The 15,704-nt window shown below is 41.5% G+C and overlaps 1 protein-coding gene across 2 annotated transcripts in view; it reads left to right on the top strand.

Moving 5' to 3' along the window:
- CLCN2 (chloride voltage-gated channel 2) overlaps window positions 1-15,704 on the top strand; it is a 436,625-nt gene that overhangs the window by 348,455 nt on the left and 72,466 nt on the right. For both annotated transcript variants that reach the window (XM_069212988.1, XM_069212987.1), the window contains exons 17-18: window positions 13,561-13,745; window positions 13,915-14,035. In XM_069212988.1, the coding sequence (XP_069069089.1) occupies window positions 13,561-13,745; window positions 13,915-14,035 (306 nt within the window). The remainder of the gene's footprint in view (window positions 1-13,560; window positions 13,746-13,914; window positions 14,036-15,704) is intronic.

Here is a 15,704-nt window from a genome sequence, read left to right as displayed (position 1 = left end):
GAAGGTACCTATGTAGGTAAAGACAGGTCTATTCTTATTTCTATATGTATGCACCTTAATATAGTTATGTATATTGCCAATGTATATACATGTGGCGTAACGTTGTATATCTGTTCTTACCTATATAGAGTTACCTTCACAGTATTGTGGTCACGATATTATGGCAGGAAAATATGTAAAACCTGACATTGTAGTGGAATACAAGTAGATTACTACGTTCATGTAACAAATTCTCACTATGAATTTATCAGGGTAAAGTGGTTCACCAGAAAGAGAATTGAAGACATCTTTATTCATCTAAGTATGTAAGCTGCCACTGTGAAATGTTTTACACTGTTTGCTGGCTCTGACCGCAAGCATTGTGACTTCAGAACTCACCTGTAATAACTTATTAAAGCAAGGTAACTGTGTTGTTTTCGTATTACGGGTGACTATCGCTGCCACAAGTAGACTGTAATAAAATTAAATAGAGGTGTTTACTCCCTTATTATGGAATATCATGAACTATTTCTACCTTCTAGTCATTACTACCTTCACCCCATGACCTATTAACCACTTAAGACTGCTCACCACCTGTTTTCTTACCTTTTTTTTGGTCTCTAACTCCTCCTGTTTCATAACCTACCCTGTACGTTTTTCTTATCTCCGTTTCTTTCGAAGACCTCAGCCCTTCCTCATCTAGTCCGCCCCCTCTTAGCCCTTTTCTCCTCACACTGACGCCCACGTGCACCTGGGAGAGATATCCAGTAATCTGTCATCAGCTTGTTTTGAATATATGTATCCGAACCCCCTTCCAATTCCTGCCCCTACCCCCGCAGAAAAAGTCCCCGAAGAGATATTTATAGTCCCGTGACATTTATCTGCAATGTCCGCTTCATCGGTCCTCAGTTGCCGTGGAAACAGGGGATGCTTTGTTGCCATAGCGACCAGTTAAGTTTTAAACAGAAAAACAAGGACCAAACTCCTGCACTGTAATGAGTTGGGAAAGGATCAAGGGGCGAAGAAAAAAAGACACAGGAGAACGTAGGAAGTGCCGGACGTAGTTCAGGTTGGAGAAGGAAAAGAGAAAGTAAAAGAATGAAGAGAAGTGAGGGGAAAAGGAGGGTGTGTGACGGAAAGAAGAAAGAGAATGGACAACATGAGAAGTTAAGAGGGGGAAGAGAAACGTGAGGGAAAGATAGTATTCTAATGAAAGAAGAGAAGAAGCAAAAGAGTGAACAAATGAGAGAAGTGATGGGTTAGGAGAGTGGTGTCATATAGAGAAGGCGAGAGGGTGGGGTGCAGGGTGCAGAGGGACAGAAGTGGTGAAAGTGGAGAGAGAAGGGTAAGGGCCAGATAAATGTGAGAAGTGAGCAGAAGAAAAATTAAACGGGTTGAGAAGATGGCCTTTAAAGAATTGGCGAAAATGAGGCGAAGGAATCCATCAGGTGACGGTGGGGGTGAACGGACATCCAGGTTTTTTCTGTATTTCCTAGTCCTGGAACATAGGTGGTGCTAGACGTCTGATAGGAGTGCTTCAGCAAATGTTTGTTTTTTGAGCAACCGAGCGCATGGTTGGTCACCAGGCCAAGACTGGGGTACCCAGACAGTGCTGGTTTTGTGTTTCATCACTACAGCAATGATGCTTGCTGTGAGCCAGGTTTGAGGAACCTCAGCAGACATGTGTTAAGACGGAGACGCATTGGTGGCTTGATGTGTTCCATTTTTAGATCACTGATCGTGCCGTAGGTCAGGATTGAGGTACCTTGGCAGAGATGTGTCTGCTGTTTTTAGATCAGTGATGGTTGCTTAGGTTAAGATTGAGGTGCATTGGTGGAGAGACGCATATTCCATGACTAGATCTGTGATGTTTGTTGTAGGTAAGGATTGAAGTCCGTGTTTTGGCCCATGCTTCAATCTGCATTAGTCCTGGCATGGAACTTTACCTAATTTGGGTCAGCAATATGTTATGTATCAAAGGCTTTTGCTAACAAGACGAAGCTTGGATATTGAACTCTATCTTGTAGCCTACCTTGTGCTGGGCACCTACGCCACTAATTTACCTGCCTACCCAGGTGATGCCTGCTCTGCGCAAAGCACTTTGCAATTTGTTATTCTGCACGTCTTAGTCTACATTGAGAAAGCTGGCTTGTTTTGAAAATCGAAAAATTAAGTTTTAGACAATTTAGGACAGCTATGATGTTCTCACAGTCTTTGCCAACACCAAAGCTATGCTTTTTTTCCTGCAACTTTTATGCAGCCCACCATACGCCTGAGGACATCAAATGTATTATGAATTCTTCCTACTCAATATTTGCTCCAATCTTCTTGAATGCTATGAATCCCTGATTATGCCAGCACAAGTTTCCAAGTATTATGACAGTTTACATTAAGTTATACTGAAACTTTCATGGTCATGCGATCATCGAATAAAGAATGATGATGAAATAAATTGGTGGGGAGATACCTATTGAATTGGTAGGTCAGTGAATGTTGCTATGAATCAGCGCTGAGACGCATTGGCTGAGTGACGTATTCCATTATTAGGTATGTGATGGTTGCTGCAGGTCAGGCTTTGGGTGCACTGGCAGAGATGTTCGTGTGTTACCTTCTCATGTTTGTGGGGAACAGCACTGAGGTGCATAGCCAAAGCAGTTCCTATGTTCCATCAAAAGGCTAGTTGAGGTTACTCTATCAGGGTTATAGAGGGCTGTTTGTGTGTTTTATTGTTTGATCTGTTGGGATTACTTTACGGTTTAGTTTTGGTCTGGTGGCTGAATGTCTGTCTTTGGACACTGGGAACTTGGGCCCAGGTGTTTGAAGCCCTTTAGCAGTCCGAGAGCCTGCAATTTGCTACTTCACAGGGTCTGTCGCCAAAAATTGCCCATTTTGCAATTCCGTCACATCAGACACTTTCTCTAATATTTGCGCAGCTCCTGTATAGAATTGGAGGGGGACCTTCTTGTCATTTGTGGCTTGTACCTGTGGCCTATATTTGTCATGGGGTACTGGGCACCTATTGTATGGCATATGTATACACATACATCAGTATGGCAGCCACTGATTAAATACTAAGAACTTAGCGGAAGGGGTTAAAAACTGCCCAATGAGATCGAATTGCATCTTTGTGCACTGAGGTTCTGAGTGTTAAAATAGTCCATGATCAGCACAGACTTGAACCATAAATCACCCTTTGGAGAATGCATTGTTGTTTCCTAGCCAGGTGAATGCAGAGTAGTATACATTGTGCATAAAGAAATCTGGTGATCTTCTTCAAAAATGTTTGTCCCATTTAACCGCACTCAGCTCACCTGTCCCCCATCGGCTGAAATTGGTTACCTGGATTGCGCTCACACTCAGAGCGTCAGTGCCATTGGTGAAGAAAGTGCTACTATGTGCCTTATTACTCTTCATGCGCCCCAGTGCCACCCTGAGTGGTTGTGCCAACCACTGATTGGGTTGCATTCTTTATTATCAAAAAGTTGGTACCATCTGCAGCATCTGTACTGATTCAGCGACATAGTACAGACGTAGAGACAGGGCTACATAGAAACACAACATGGTGGGCCACCTAAAGCTCTCTGTTTCTTTGCTTGTGACCCCTGACCCATGGGGGCAATGCTAAAAAACAAGGAGGCCACCAGACGGATGTGCATGGTAGCCCTCAATGAGGTTCCTGGGGGAGTTCATGGCACACTGCTTGCCACCTTCTAAATCGGCCCCAATGGCGAAGGAGAGCTTGAATGAACTTTCAGGTCCTTTGTTGCCCATGCCATGAGACTGTAATATGGTGTAGATGCACACACAAAGATATCTCTTGATTTGCACGGTGTCATGCCTCATGCAATTTAGGAATGGATCACTTTGTGCACATGACGTAGGCAGTACAAATGAAGCTTCGGAAATGTCTGTGATCTCTTCAGTAATATCAAAGTACCCCGGATGTGCTATAAATGAAAACTGGAGCATTTTAGTGATCCGGATTTTATCCTTGTTTAATCAGTGGACTCCAGTGGGTTACAGCTTAGCAAATTCTGGGGTCAGATGTAGGGTCCAGGAACCAACATGCCAGAGTACATAAATGTGTGCACGATTGTGGTTAAGGTTGGTCCACAAGCTCACTGAGTGCAGCCACTGTAGACCTGGACCATATACTCAATTACATAAACATGGTGCTGGAGAGAGTGCAGGAGTGAGTGTGGAAATGGCAGTTCAAACCATATATCTGGGTTCCCTGCAGTCATAGCCTTGTCTGTGCATGTGCATGCAGGTAATCGTAAGTAGCCTAAACCTAACTAGGGATCAATGCTGCAGAGTCTGCCAATGGAGGAAGGAGTCTGTGACTGCACCCTTTGTGCAGTGGTCATTGGGTACCCCATGGGGAACCCTTTCTGGCCCCTCACCAAAAGCCACTTTTGTTGTTAGTCCTTGAATATGCTTACCGTAACACCAGAGAGGAAGGATGCAGTTGGTTTCTTGCTGAAAATTATAAGTACAACCTTCTGCTTAAGGTTCACTTGAAAGAGATGGGCTTTTTCAAAATGAGATCTCCAAGAAGTCTTGTAACTGTGTTTTTATTTGTCCAGGGGAGCATGCTGGGAATAGTGATAATGTGGTGCTGTCAAGAGTTTGAAGAATTAATTTTTTGAAGTGTTGTTGTTCCTTTGGAACTGGAACCACATGCTTCCAAGAGTTCTTTAGACCATGTGATCCACGGCCAAACAACCAGCAATGGACCCGTCCATATGAGTAAAGGGGCCATGCCCCCTCACCTTTTTCAAGTGAGAAAGAGTGTCTGTCAGGCTGAGGAGATGTCAGCTTGAAAGACACTTTTCTTGTTAAGGTCAGGCAGCCAGGAGCTGGACGTGCTAAATGTGCAGGCTCCTGACTGCATGAGCTGAACTTTGCCAGGCTGAGGATTTCACAGCCCTGGGTGTGACCTCCTCAGCCTGGCAATAGTGCCTCAAGGCCCTCCCCCTTAAGACGAGTGGGAGCATCACTGATTGCTGCGGATCTGGGTGCTTACGTTTTAAGTGCCCAGGGCTGACTGTCTATCAGCAAGATCTCATCACAGAGTGAGGTGGGGCCAGAAACTCACTGAACTGCTCCCACTCTGTGGCAAGGCAGGAATTGCTTACTTCCATCATTGAGGGAAGGCAGCAGACCAAACGCTTCTGGGACCTTCAAGGTGTTCCTCTCCTGGAACTGCAGGACAGATAAGGTTTCTGTTTTCAAATGTTTAGTACTTGCGTGTGTTTGTATAAATGTATGAATTTGTTAGGAATGAGTGTTGTAAATGTGTGTGTATACGTTTGGGTATGTATAGCCCACACTGTGAGGACCGATTCAGTCCTCACAGCGAAGGTAAACACTCTCAGTTCCAGACAAACACTATCTTTGTGAGGACCGGTGCGTTTTGAGGACCGGTCCCCATAGTGTGTTTAGGTAGTTTTGAGCGAGTGCATCAAAAAACTAAAAGTGCAGTTATATTTGCCTTGGTCCACTTTATACCCTTCCCTACTATCGAAGCGCGCGTAGAGTTAGAAAGGTAAATACACACTTCATTACGGTCAACGTCCGGTCCTCATAATTATAGGTATGTCATGTTGTGTGTGACTGCATGGGTGTGTTGGAATGTGTGTGTGTTTATGTGGCCTGCCCCCCTGCAAAAATTTCGAGCCCCAACTGCAAACAACATGTCTTTAAGACACACTCCAGTGGGTTGGACCAGTGTCGCGCTAAAGGCAAACCCTTATGCACCAGTCCTCACCTGAAGCATGCCCATCGCCCTGGCATGCTGCATGAATTTAGCCTCCACAACATTTTAGCTCCTATTATTTACATTCCAGAGATTTTTTTTTAAGTCTGGGCAAAATTATAATTATGCCTACTTAAATTTGATAATTTTGCATCACAAAATGTATGCAAACTTATCAACATTACACCGTTTCGCCACATCACACTATTTCAGAGAGCAATTTTGCAGCGGCATGTACCACTCATGTAATGTTTGAATGCGAGAGGCATTTCAGGTAGACTTCTTACCCAGCAAACCATTAGGATATTTTTTGAGTGCGAATCTACAAATCCAGTTGCGAGCAGTAGTGTTTTGATTGTGCGTGACAGTTCCTTTTTCGTGGGTGGTCAACAAACATTTGAGGTAGATTTTTTTTACCCAAGTTGACCTTTCTAGAAGCATTTGAGTACAAAACTACAATTACGAATGTGAGTAGCGGTGCTATGGACACGAGCAACTGAAAACCAACTTGAAATTATATTTTTGAGTTGAGTTTTTACCCACACGGACCATTTGGGTAATTTTAGTGTGATGTGCATTTTGCATAATTACATGTAATTTTGTTTCATTTTGCTATCATTTGGTGTAGTTAATTATACAAGTTTTGAACACCTCTAATTCCTTTAACTTTTTGCCTTATGGTCTTTGAATCAGGCAATTGTTCAACATCGTGGGGGTTTACCTCTTTATGTCGATAAATCTCTGACTCTCCAGAAACCCACCAATCTTAATATTTCTTATGTGGTGCGCTAATGAATGCCCACTCAGCAGCAAAAACACTGTGCAAGATTTAATATTGATCTCAAGTTGGCTAGCCTGAGAATCACTGAAACACTGTTTCATGATGACAAGCCGGATATTTTAAATTATAGTCCTCCATGGGGTCACTCCATGCTATCCATCCACCACCAAGGAAAGTGAGGTGATGGTTTGGCTATTATCTATAGAAATTATTTAAAATGTTTTACCCTTTTTGCCTAAAGCCTTCTGGCTTTAGTAATTAAGGCTGCAAATGTTTCCAGATTCACAGGTATCCTGGACTTTTCTCCTGGCCTATAGACCACCTCAAGTGGGTTGAGAGGCAAATGACCTGCTCACCACCGCCTTGTTGGAATCAAATTTTGACGCATCTTAAGTAATCGTCTTTAGGGATTTAAATATACGTTTGGAAATTCAGCCTTCTCATTGATGAGTAATTATGTTGATTTATTTTAAACTTTTAATCTATCCATGAGCACTCCATAAACCCCTGATGTTAAGAGTGGTGCGTTACACGTATCATGCAGTTATTCCCCTCAGGTTCTGTTTTTTCTGCCTGCCCCTGGGAAGGCCATTTCCACTAATCTTATATCTGTTCACTCCGAAAAGGGTTGCAAGGAGGGGTGTGCCTACAAAAGTCGAACTGGAAAGCTGCATAGCCCGGAAATCTAGTTCCCATCATGCCCCACGAACCCCAGAAGACTTTGAATGCCTCTTAATTGGGATTGAAGTCATTATATCCAGCTGAGCATCTCATTATATCAAGTGTCTCCATTATGTGAAAGAAGCATGAACACTTCATTCACCTGTCGTAAGTGGGATGATGTGAACTAGTTGAACTGCGGAGAACATTCGGGCAATGCAACGCTGTTGATGATGGGTTTACAACCCCACTGTTAAGGCAGAATGGAAACACCACAATCTGTAAATGCTCTATTCGAAAGACAAAAATATGTTTCTTTTCCACTCAATTTTTTTCATCAGCCATTTTCTCTTTTAGTGAGCTACGTAGCCCACTATTACTGTCTTCTATTTGGGATTCTGGCAATAAGTGTAACCCGACTGCAGACTTTTTTGAAGATAGATCCTGCCTATCATGCACAGCATGCACCATATTTGCTTTCTTATGCTAACTTTCTGGACCAGGATCCATTGATAATTGATGGGAATTAACACAGTTCTCCCTTTTGTTGAATAAAGACTTTCTTCAACAGCTGAGCAAAAGTAATGAAATGAAAGTATAATTTATAGTGCACAGTAATATGCTCCAGAGGAAGCTTCTAGGCCCTGTAAGTACATCTTTCATTGCTCCTAAAGAGCCCCTTCTTCTTTTTAAAGATATTCCTAAGTTAGAACCTGGTCCTTCTAAAGCTCCTCTTAATGCGTCTTGGTTATCAGGAGCGGTCAGCTCGTAGTTCAAACTATGCACCGATTTCTCATCTGCCGAAGAAAGTGTGGCTGGGCTCTGAAGTTCTCACCAACTACTGCCCTATATTTCAGGTGCCTTACCTGGCTAAGCTCCTGGAGAGAACAGTTTATTCCCAGACATGTGCTTTTGTTGCATTGCATTCCCTCCAAGTAGGCTTTTATCCAAGGGGTTGCATGGACATAATTTAAGCATTAAATGATCTAGAACTGTGTTCAGATGCTAATCTTCCTGCAACGCTGATTTTTTAAAAGCTTTCTGAGGCCTTCAATACGGTCAATCATCACAGGCTCTTAAACCATTTAAGATACACAGACCATAATTAGTCCTGGTTTCATAGCTTTTGGTCTGAAATGACTTTACAAGTCACCAGAGGGAGCCTTCACCTCCATATTTCTTGATTATTATCCTGCGCGGTCCCTCAGGGGTCAGTATTGTTCCCTTTACTCTTTATTCTTGCCATGGCCCCACTGGCTTACTTGATTCAGTCATGTGGTTTGATTTGTACATACATGCTGACGACTCTCAGATCCCTTGAAAAATGACTATCCATCTGGAAGCCAATTTCACTCCTCGGGGTTCAATAGTGGATGATTGACAACATTCTTGAACTAAATTGAAGCAAGACAAAGTTTCTTTGCCGTCAGTTTTTAACTTGTTTCAGAACTTCTCGTTTTAGCCTTCTTTACTAGGACCTGATCCTGTCCTGGTTTCTACCATGAAGAATTTAGTAGTGAATTTTTACTCAGTCTTGTTCATCACAGGTCAAAGGAAGATTATCGTCATTCATTGCCTTTTCAGCCTAGAACATTGAAGAGGCTTATTTGACCTTTACTCCTTTTCCCGAAACGTGACAATTTGACCGCTTTTATGTTACCCCACTTTGATTACTGTAATGCTGTGAATCTCAGTCTCTCTTCTTACCTTGCTTATAAACCCCAAGTAGTTTAGACTTTTGCTGTTAGATTAGCTCTAGGGTTAAGCGCCAGAGCGCACATTCCACATGTTCCAACATCCATGTACTGCCTGCTATTGAAGGAGCAATGGATTTTTAAGTCACCCTGCCAGATGCCTAAAGCTTTATATGCCCCAAGTGTTCCTTTTTGAGCCATTGTTTCTTTTCCTATCAACCTCAATGCCGGTTGCAATCAAGTGAGCTTTCTCCATTGGTGATTCTGAGCTTCCAGCATCCTCGCTTGGACTTTGGCGAGACATCTCAGTAGCCAGTAATAAATTGCCTGTAGACCTCAGGAAAGAACAAACAAAATCTCCATGGGTTTAGAAAATCTGTAAAAATTTAGTTTTTTTCCAAAAACATCATGAGTGTTACAGTTCAGGAATATGTGCATCTCATCTCCTTACATCTGTTATTTGGTTTTAGCATCAGGCTACCATATTTCGGGGTGACCGTTTTGGTCTTCATAAATGCACATAAACAGACAAACATGTCATTTCTCTGTTCTGCGGGCACATAGACATCTCCTGGCTATTGTTGACTAGATAGGTGGCTAGACTGGCTATTCTTAGGGGATAAAGCCCTTGTCTCACACTTAGTTATAGCCAACTGATTTTCCTCTTTCCTGTCTTACAATGAACTCTGGGGAAACCTAACCTTACATAAGTATGTTTTGGTCCAAAAGAATTGGAAGAGTAGATAACATTTGCTCGCTGGGCCTTATCCAAGTAGCCCACATAAGCTTGGTGCTATAGAGGCTGTGAATTTTTCACTGCTGTTGTTTCTAAGGTGGTTGTATAAGTTGAGGCATGTGAATAGTGAGTGTCCTTTTAGCACAGTAGTAGGACAGACTAGTTAGTCAAAAGAAAGAGGCTCCCCCATCATGGTGTTAGTCAGTGAGGAAATAAATATTTGTCAAGGCATCATTCTCTGAGTGGCATCATGACTGTAGAATTGCTGCAACACATGTAAGGTCACCCTCTTGGAATTAACTATTAAAAAAATGGGTCCTGGAGAGCATTATGAAAAGGTTGGTAACTCACAATCAAATGAATATAAATATCGGGCCCCTCCCATCATTGTGCATGCTAGACCCCAAAAAGTTGATCCACCAATATAGTCCCAGTTAAAACGTGGTGTAGACATTAGAAACAGAGGCCCTCATTATGATCATAGCAGTTCGGCCCACCATGCCGGCAGGGGCAGCCATACAGCCGTCACCCACTGCCAGGTTCCCGCGGTCAGGCAGCCTGGCGGCGGGATGAAACACCATCCACTAGGGTAGCTGTGCTACCCTGCAGATAATGCTTCATTTCCCGCCAGCCTTTTTCTGGTGGGATATCCCACCAGGAAAAGGCTGGTGGAGGGGGTGCCCCTGCACTGCCCATGCACTTTGCCTGGGCCCTGGTGCAGAGCCCCGTCGCGCAGGTCACTGCCTGATTTTCGGGCAGTGAACTGCGCGACTGGTGCAACTGCACCTGCCGCACAGAGGCATTGACGGCGGCTCCATGTGAAGCCACCGTCAATGTCCCGGCCGAGCCTTTCTGTGAGCCGGCGGGTGGAAACAAGCTTTCCGCACACCGGCTCACAGAAAAGTTCATAATGTGGCCGGCGGGGTTCCGGGGTCACTGGCGGTCAGTGTTTTGACCGCCAGCATGAACACCAGAGTGTCCAACTCTAGAGGTAGACTGAGCATACTGAAAATGTTAACCAGAATACACCAGAGGCCATCCGAATAAAGGTCTGTGAGCCACACAGATGGCCTGAATGTGGATCCTTTGAGGCATCTGGAGCCAATGTCACCCCTGGTGTGTTTCAAAGAATTAGTTCAAATTCAGACTGGGGTTTAAGATCCGCTGGATTGTCTCCAAAAAAAAATCAGGAAAGTCAGGAAAAAAAATGGGTCCTCAGTCATAAGAAATTAGATGTGATCTTTGGACCATAGTCCTGAGTATATGAATATTGAATAATCAATGTCCCTATTTTAAGTAATACTTTGAATATCAACCTCATCTGGGGAATATATTCAAGTGGTAGTCTGTATATCAAGCTGATCCTGAATAGTGTATTCAGAGATTTTCTGGTGTGGGGACTTGGGTAGAAACCTTCATGGCGCCATTTTTTAAAAACTTTGTTAATTTCTAATTGTTTAACAATATAAATTAATCAATTTTAAACTGAGAAGGTTATCCTGTTCCAAGATAGATAACTCAAACCATTATTCAGTATTTTTAGTTCATGCATTGCCAAGGAATCTTCAGACATTTTTTAAAAATGTATTAATTTCTTTGCTTTTGGTCTCGGGTGGGATGTTGTTTTTACACTTTGTGCAGTTCCCTTTCTTCTTTCCCCCTCTTTTCTTCCAGTGGTTGTGTTCGTCTCTCGAATTCTTTCTTCCCTAACCTCTTTTTTTCCTCATTTCTTGTACTGGTGGTATTTTCCTCTTTTCATTGGTTCCGTAATTATTTAATTCTATGTATTCCCTTCATATTTTTTATCTCTTCTAAAAGACAAATTGTTTAAGCATTTTAACTTTTATTGGTTAATGGTTCACACTCTCTGGGTGCTTCATGAAGTATTATTGCTTGTTACAATTATAAGTGACTCAAAATTTTAGAAGTATGTGGTTTTATATTTAATTGATGACTGGCATGGGAAAACCTCAAATGACTGGTGTCGCATCCCTAACTCTGTAAAAAGATAATGAAGCAAAAGGGTAAATTGAAAACTTCAGAAGTTAAGAATTTATGGTTCTTTATTCATACTCACAAATCACAAATATCAAGAGATCATCGAAGTGCCTTGCCAACACATGTTTCCTGAATTAACAACCGTGTTGCCACTTCTTCAGGGCATCAAGTTAGCAATATGATCACATTTAGCAAATGACTAGATTAGAACATTGCAAATACCTTAATATTGAACCCACAACAAAGGCAATTGTAACATCATAAAAAAAAATAAAGAAAGGGGCGATAAATACACAATAGGAGAAATATGTTTAAAAAAATGTAAAAAGATAATCAGTAACCGCTTAGTTATAATAATTGTTATATATATATTTTGTTCCTTAAGATTATTGTGCAAGATTATGCACTATTATTAAACATATATATTCAAGAAAGATTCTATTTAAGATCAAAGAAAGTTAATAATAAAAGGAATTTAGCTAGTAAAAAGGCATTATCTACATCATGTTTTATTCTTCCAAATAATTGCTCTAAATTCCTGTTTTATAATTCTGATGATATTATTATTCAAAGTAATAACCTGCCCTGTTTCACTGCTCTGTTTAATATATTCTTATCATGATGTTCTAATGAATTCACAGCTTTGTACCTTTGACTATAAGATTTGATTGTAAGTTGGATCTTCATCTTGGACTCGTATCTAGATCAACAAGTGGAGTTCCTGAATTGATCAGCAAAATGATATTTTAGTTGTCAGTAAGGGGCACATTACGTTCAAGTAGGATAAAGTAACCGCAAGTTCTTTAACTTTACTCTTCATTAGGACTTCTGCATATATATGTGAGCTTAGGGTTTACATTATGTTTGAAAGAGTCCTCTTTGGACTTTTGAAAAGGCTTAAAAGATTGGTATTGTAAATTTCTTTAACTCCTCCATTGAGGTCAGAGTTGCAAAACTAAATAGTATAAAAAGTTAAAGAATGGTTGACCTATATGATCCTATCAAAGAGGAAGAGCAACTCCCAAGAGTTTAGCTGTAGTTTGACTTTTCAGTACTGTAAATCTCTGTGCTCCACTTAGGGGTAACTTGCCCGAAGTGGCCATCTAGTTACTGTGGGCAACTTGACATGTTGGGTCAATCAAATCAGCAGCAGAACACTGCCAAGGATGCTCAAACGTATAATCAGACACCGAGCAGATGCTAGGACCTGTGGAGTAGGATTGTGCTCTCTAACTACCACACATTAAACTTTTATAAAATAATAACTTAAAAGAGGAAGATTAATTGCTCTTTAATTGCGAGGATCCTTCGTTTGAGAACTGTATCTTGCCTTAGCAGACTCTTCTACTTCACACCCCACAAAGGAAAATGAAAGTGTTCCAAGATCTTGGTGAGTGAGGTAATGCTTAAAAGTAGATAAAGACAAATTATTAAACTGTGGGAGGAAAATGAAGACGCAAAAACGAGTTATGGAACTAAGGGGCAACACATATTTGGGAAGATAAAAATGTGACCTACCTTACAAACTTAATTTTTTACATGTATATTTATGTAACGTTATGAAAGATGACTTTTTGTCTTGATGCCTATTTATATTCGTGGCAGTGTGTGCCATAGTAAATAACTATTTAAAGGTGCAAATTATAAACTCTGTAGCATGCTCAGAAATATTTCAATAATAAATACATGTGTGGTTTATGCTAATAATGGAAGGTAAAAGAGAATGAATGACCTTTGAAGGGATAAAGACCAGGCAGTAACCACACTCCACTAGAGCACTCTTTGTTAACACAGTAAGTCCTTGGTAATGGAGACGAGGGTTCAAGATGGTGAAAAGGAGCCTTGTCATTACTATCTTAAACCAGTTTTTAATATTGCAGATTTTGTAGGACAGTACATTTTAATCTCAAATCTCAGCAAGTTAGCATATGAGAATTCTTTTGTCTCTCTTCAGAGTCCATGATCTTACTGGGATCTATTGAGCGGTCGCAGCTGGTCTGCTTGCTCCGTGCCCAGCTCAGCACTTATCGGCGTCTGAACTACCTCAAAGAAAAGATCCTGGCAGAGAAGAAGGCCACGTCAGAGAAGAACTCTTCAGATGAGAACCAGAAACCCTCAGATGTGGGGGTTCGCTTCCAGGTTATCCATTGGTCTTCTACTGTTTAACAAAATCTTGCTGCTTTTTGTATAGTGTTGCGCTCTAAATTATATTATAGATGTTTTCAATGCTTGTGGTTGTTCCCTGAATGTTTTAATCTACCATTGACCTTTGACTCTGTGACCACAAATCCATCTCCACTCTTCTTAGATACAGATCTCTACTGATGAGTCCACGTATTCTCCATCACGCGGGGAACCACGGAAGCCACTGAAGCCGGCTCTGAAGAGAATCTCCAGTGCTCCCAATAACATGTTGGAGATCCCTGGAGGTGAAGGGTGTGACCCGTGTGTGGTGGGAGGTGTTCTGGGTTTTATTCTTAGTGAACTGGTCTCCATTACCCTTCACAGGGCAGGTATGCTTCTGTTTATACCCATGTTCAGCAGATGAACCACATTGGCAGCCACATTGAAAAAAAAATAAAGGAAGACCGAAGACCCAATATAGAGAGGATTGGTCTTGAATTTCTGACCAGCCTTGTAGTGTTCTTACTACTAGTGATAGGTTATTTTGTCCACCAGGACTCTTTTCCAGAAAATATTAAGGTTTTGCTCAAACTCCATTTATGTTTCCAGACTCCTGGGGCTGGGTCTTGTCTAGGAGTCTTCAACATGTCTTGCCAGCTGTTCTGGGGAGACTTGCACACTCTGGTTCTGATTTGCCTGGCCAAAAAGAAATGCGGGTTCCCTCTTTAGTGTCTAGATTGTTTAAAAAAATATTAACCATATAATATGTACAGAGAACACTAAGATAGCTTTAATTCTCAGTTTTAAGTTCCAGTATGTATCTAGAGCACCAGTCATACTAGGGGCAGCCCCCTGAGGGTCCTCAAGTGATCCCAGGGGGTCTCCAGGCTGTGGCCCGAAGAAGCATCGTCCTGATAATAGTGCTTTGTTTTAAGCGGGGGTAAAATGAGCAGCAGTGAACGCTCTGTGGTGGGTCATCACTAACATCTTTTTCTCGTTTGTATCCAACCTGGATGTTTCTCTCAAAAGGGAAAGGACTCCAAATATTCAAAACCCCCACCCCATTTCTAATAATTATGCTGTGGATACCGTTACAAGTTAGTAACGCCCGCCTGACCAGAATAGTTTGTTTGGCAAATGTATTGCATTTTCAAAAAGATAACAGAACTTAACTGCAATGTTTAAATAAGCCTAGACATATGTAAACATTGCCTACATAATAGAATAATTCTGAAAAATTCTGAGGGGGCCTCTTGTAGGGGGGCGACATTAAAAAGTTTGAAGACCACTGATCTAGAGTATGGTGCTCCCTTTGACCTCCTCTGCTGTGCCAGGCAGCACCTAAGAGAAGCAAGTAAATAATGATTGGATAGTCACTTGTGATGCTGTCATCACACTCCATGTCGTTGCATCTTCTCATTTCAGTTTTTAGCCTCATTTATGGCTTTTCCTAACATTAGCCACATCTCCAGAAATCAAAACAGTTATCGTGATAGAATTGGATATATATATATCAGTACTTGTGTGAAAAATGCAATATAAACTTGCCAGGGAGTCTAGATAAAAAAAAGGTTGAATAAGCCTTGATAAAGTCTTTTTTAGGTCTTGCCCACAGAATGCCTCAGCTCTCTGTTGTTGGAAGGTATTGTGTATAATACCAGGAGTGGGCTTTGAGTCAGTCCATTGTTATTCATTGGTTGGTCGTATTTAATGTCTGTGCTTCATCTGCTTATTTTTCTTCCTACCATTGAGCATATCTTTTTTTAACAGCCATTTTATTGGATGACTAGTACATTTTCATAGCTGCTCATTCCCATCCCACCTAGCCCTTTCTATTGTTTGCTTTTTAGGTTTTGCTTACGACAGTACATACGCTGTATGTTACAAGACATTGTTAGCTTACAGAGGGCTTAGAAGCTTATCATTGATTGGTTTTATTGTCACTATTATTTGCTTGCTTCTTATTCGTCAGCT

The sequence above is a fragment of the Pleurodeles waltl genome, chromosome 11 (assembly GCF_031143425.1).
Source record: "Pleurodeles waltl isolate 20211129_DDA chromosome 11, aPleWal1.hap1.20221129, whole genome shotgun sequence".
NCBI classification, from domain to species: Eukaryota; Metazoa; Chordata; class Amphibia; order Caudata; family Salamandridae; genus Pleurodeles; species Pleurodeles waltl.
The sequence above is the reverse complement of the archived record's forward strand: the minus strand, read 5'-3'. Positions and strand labels throughout refer to the sequence as shown.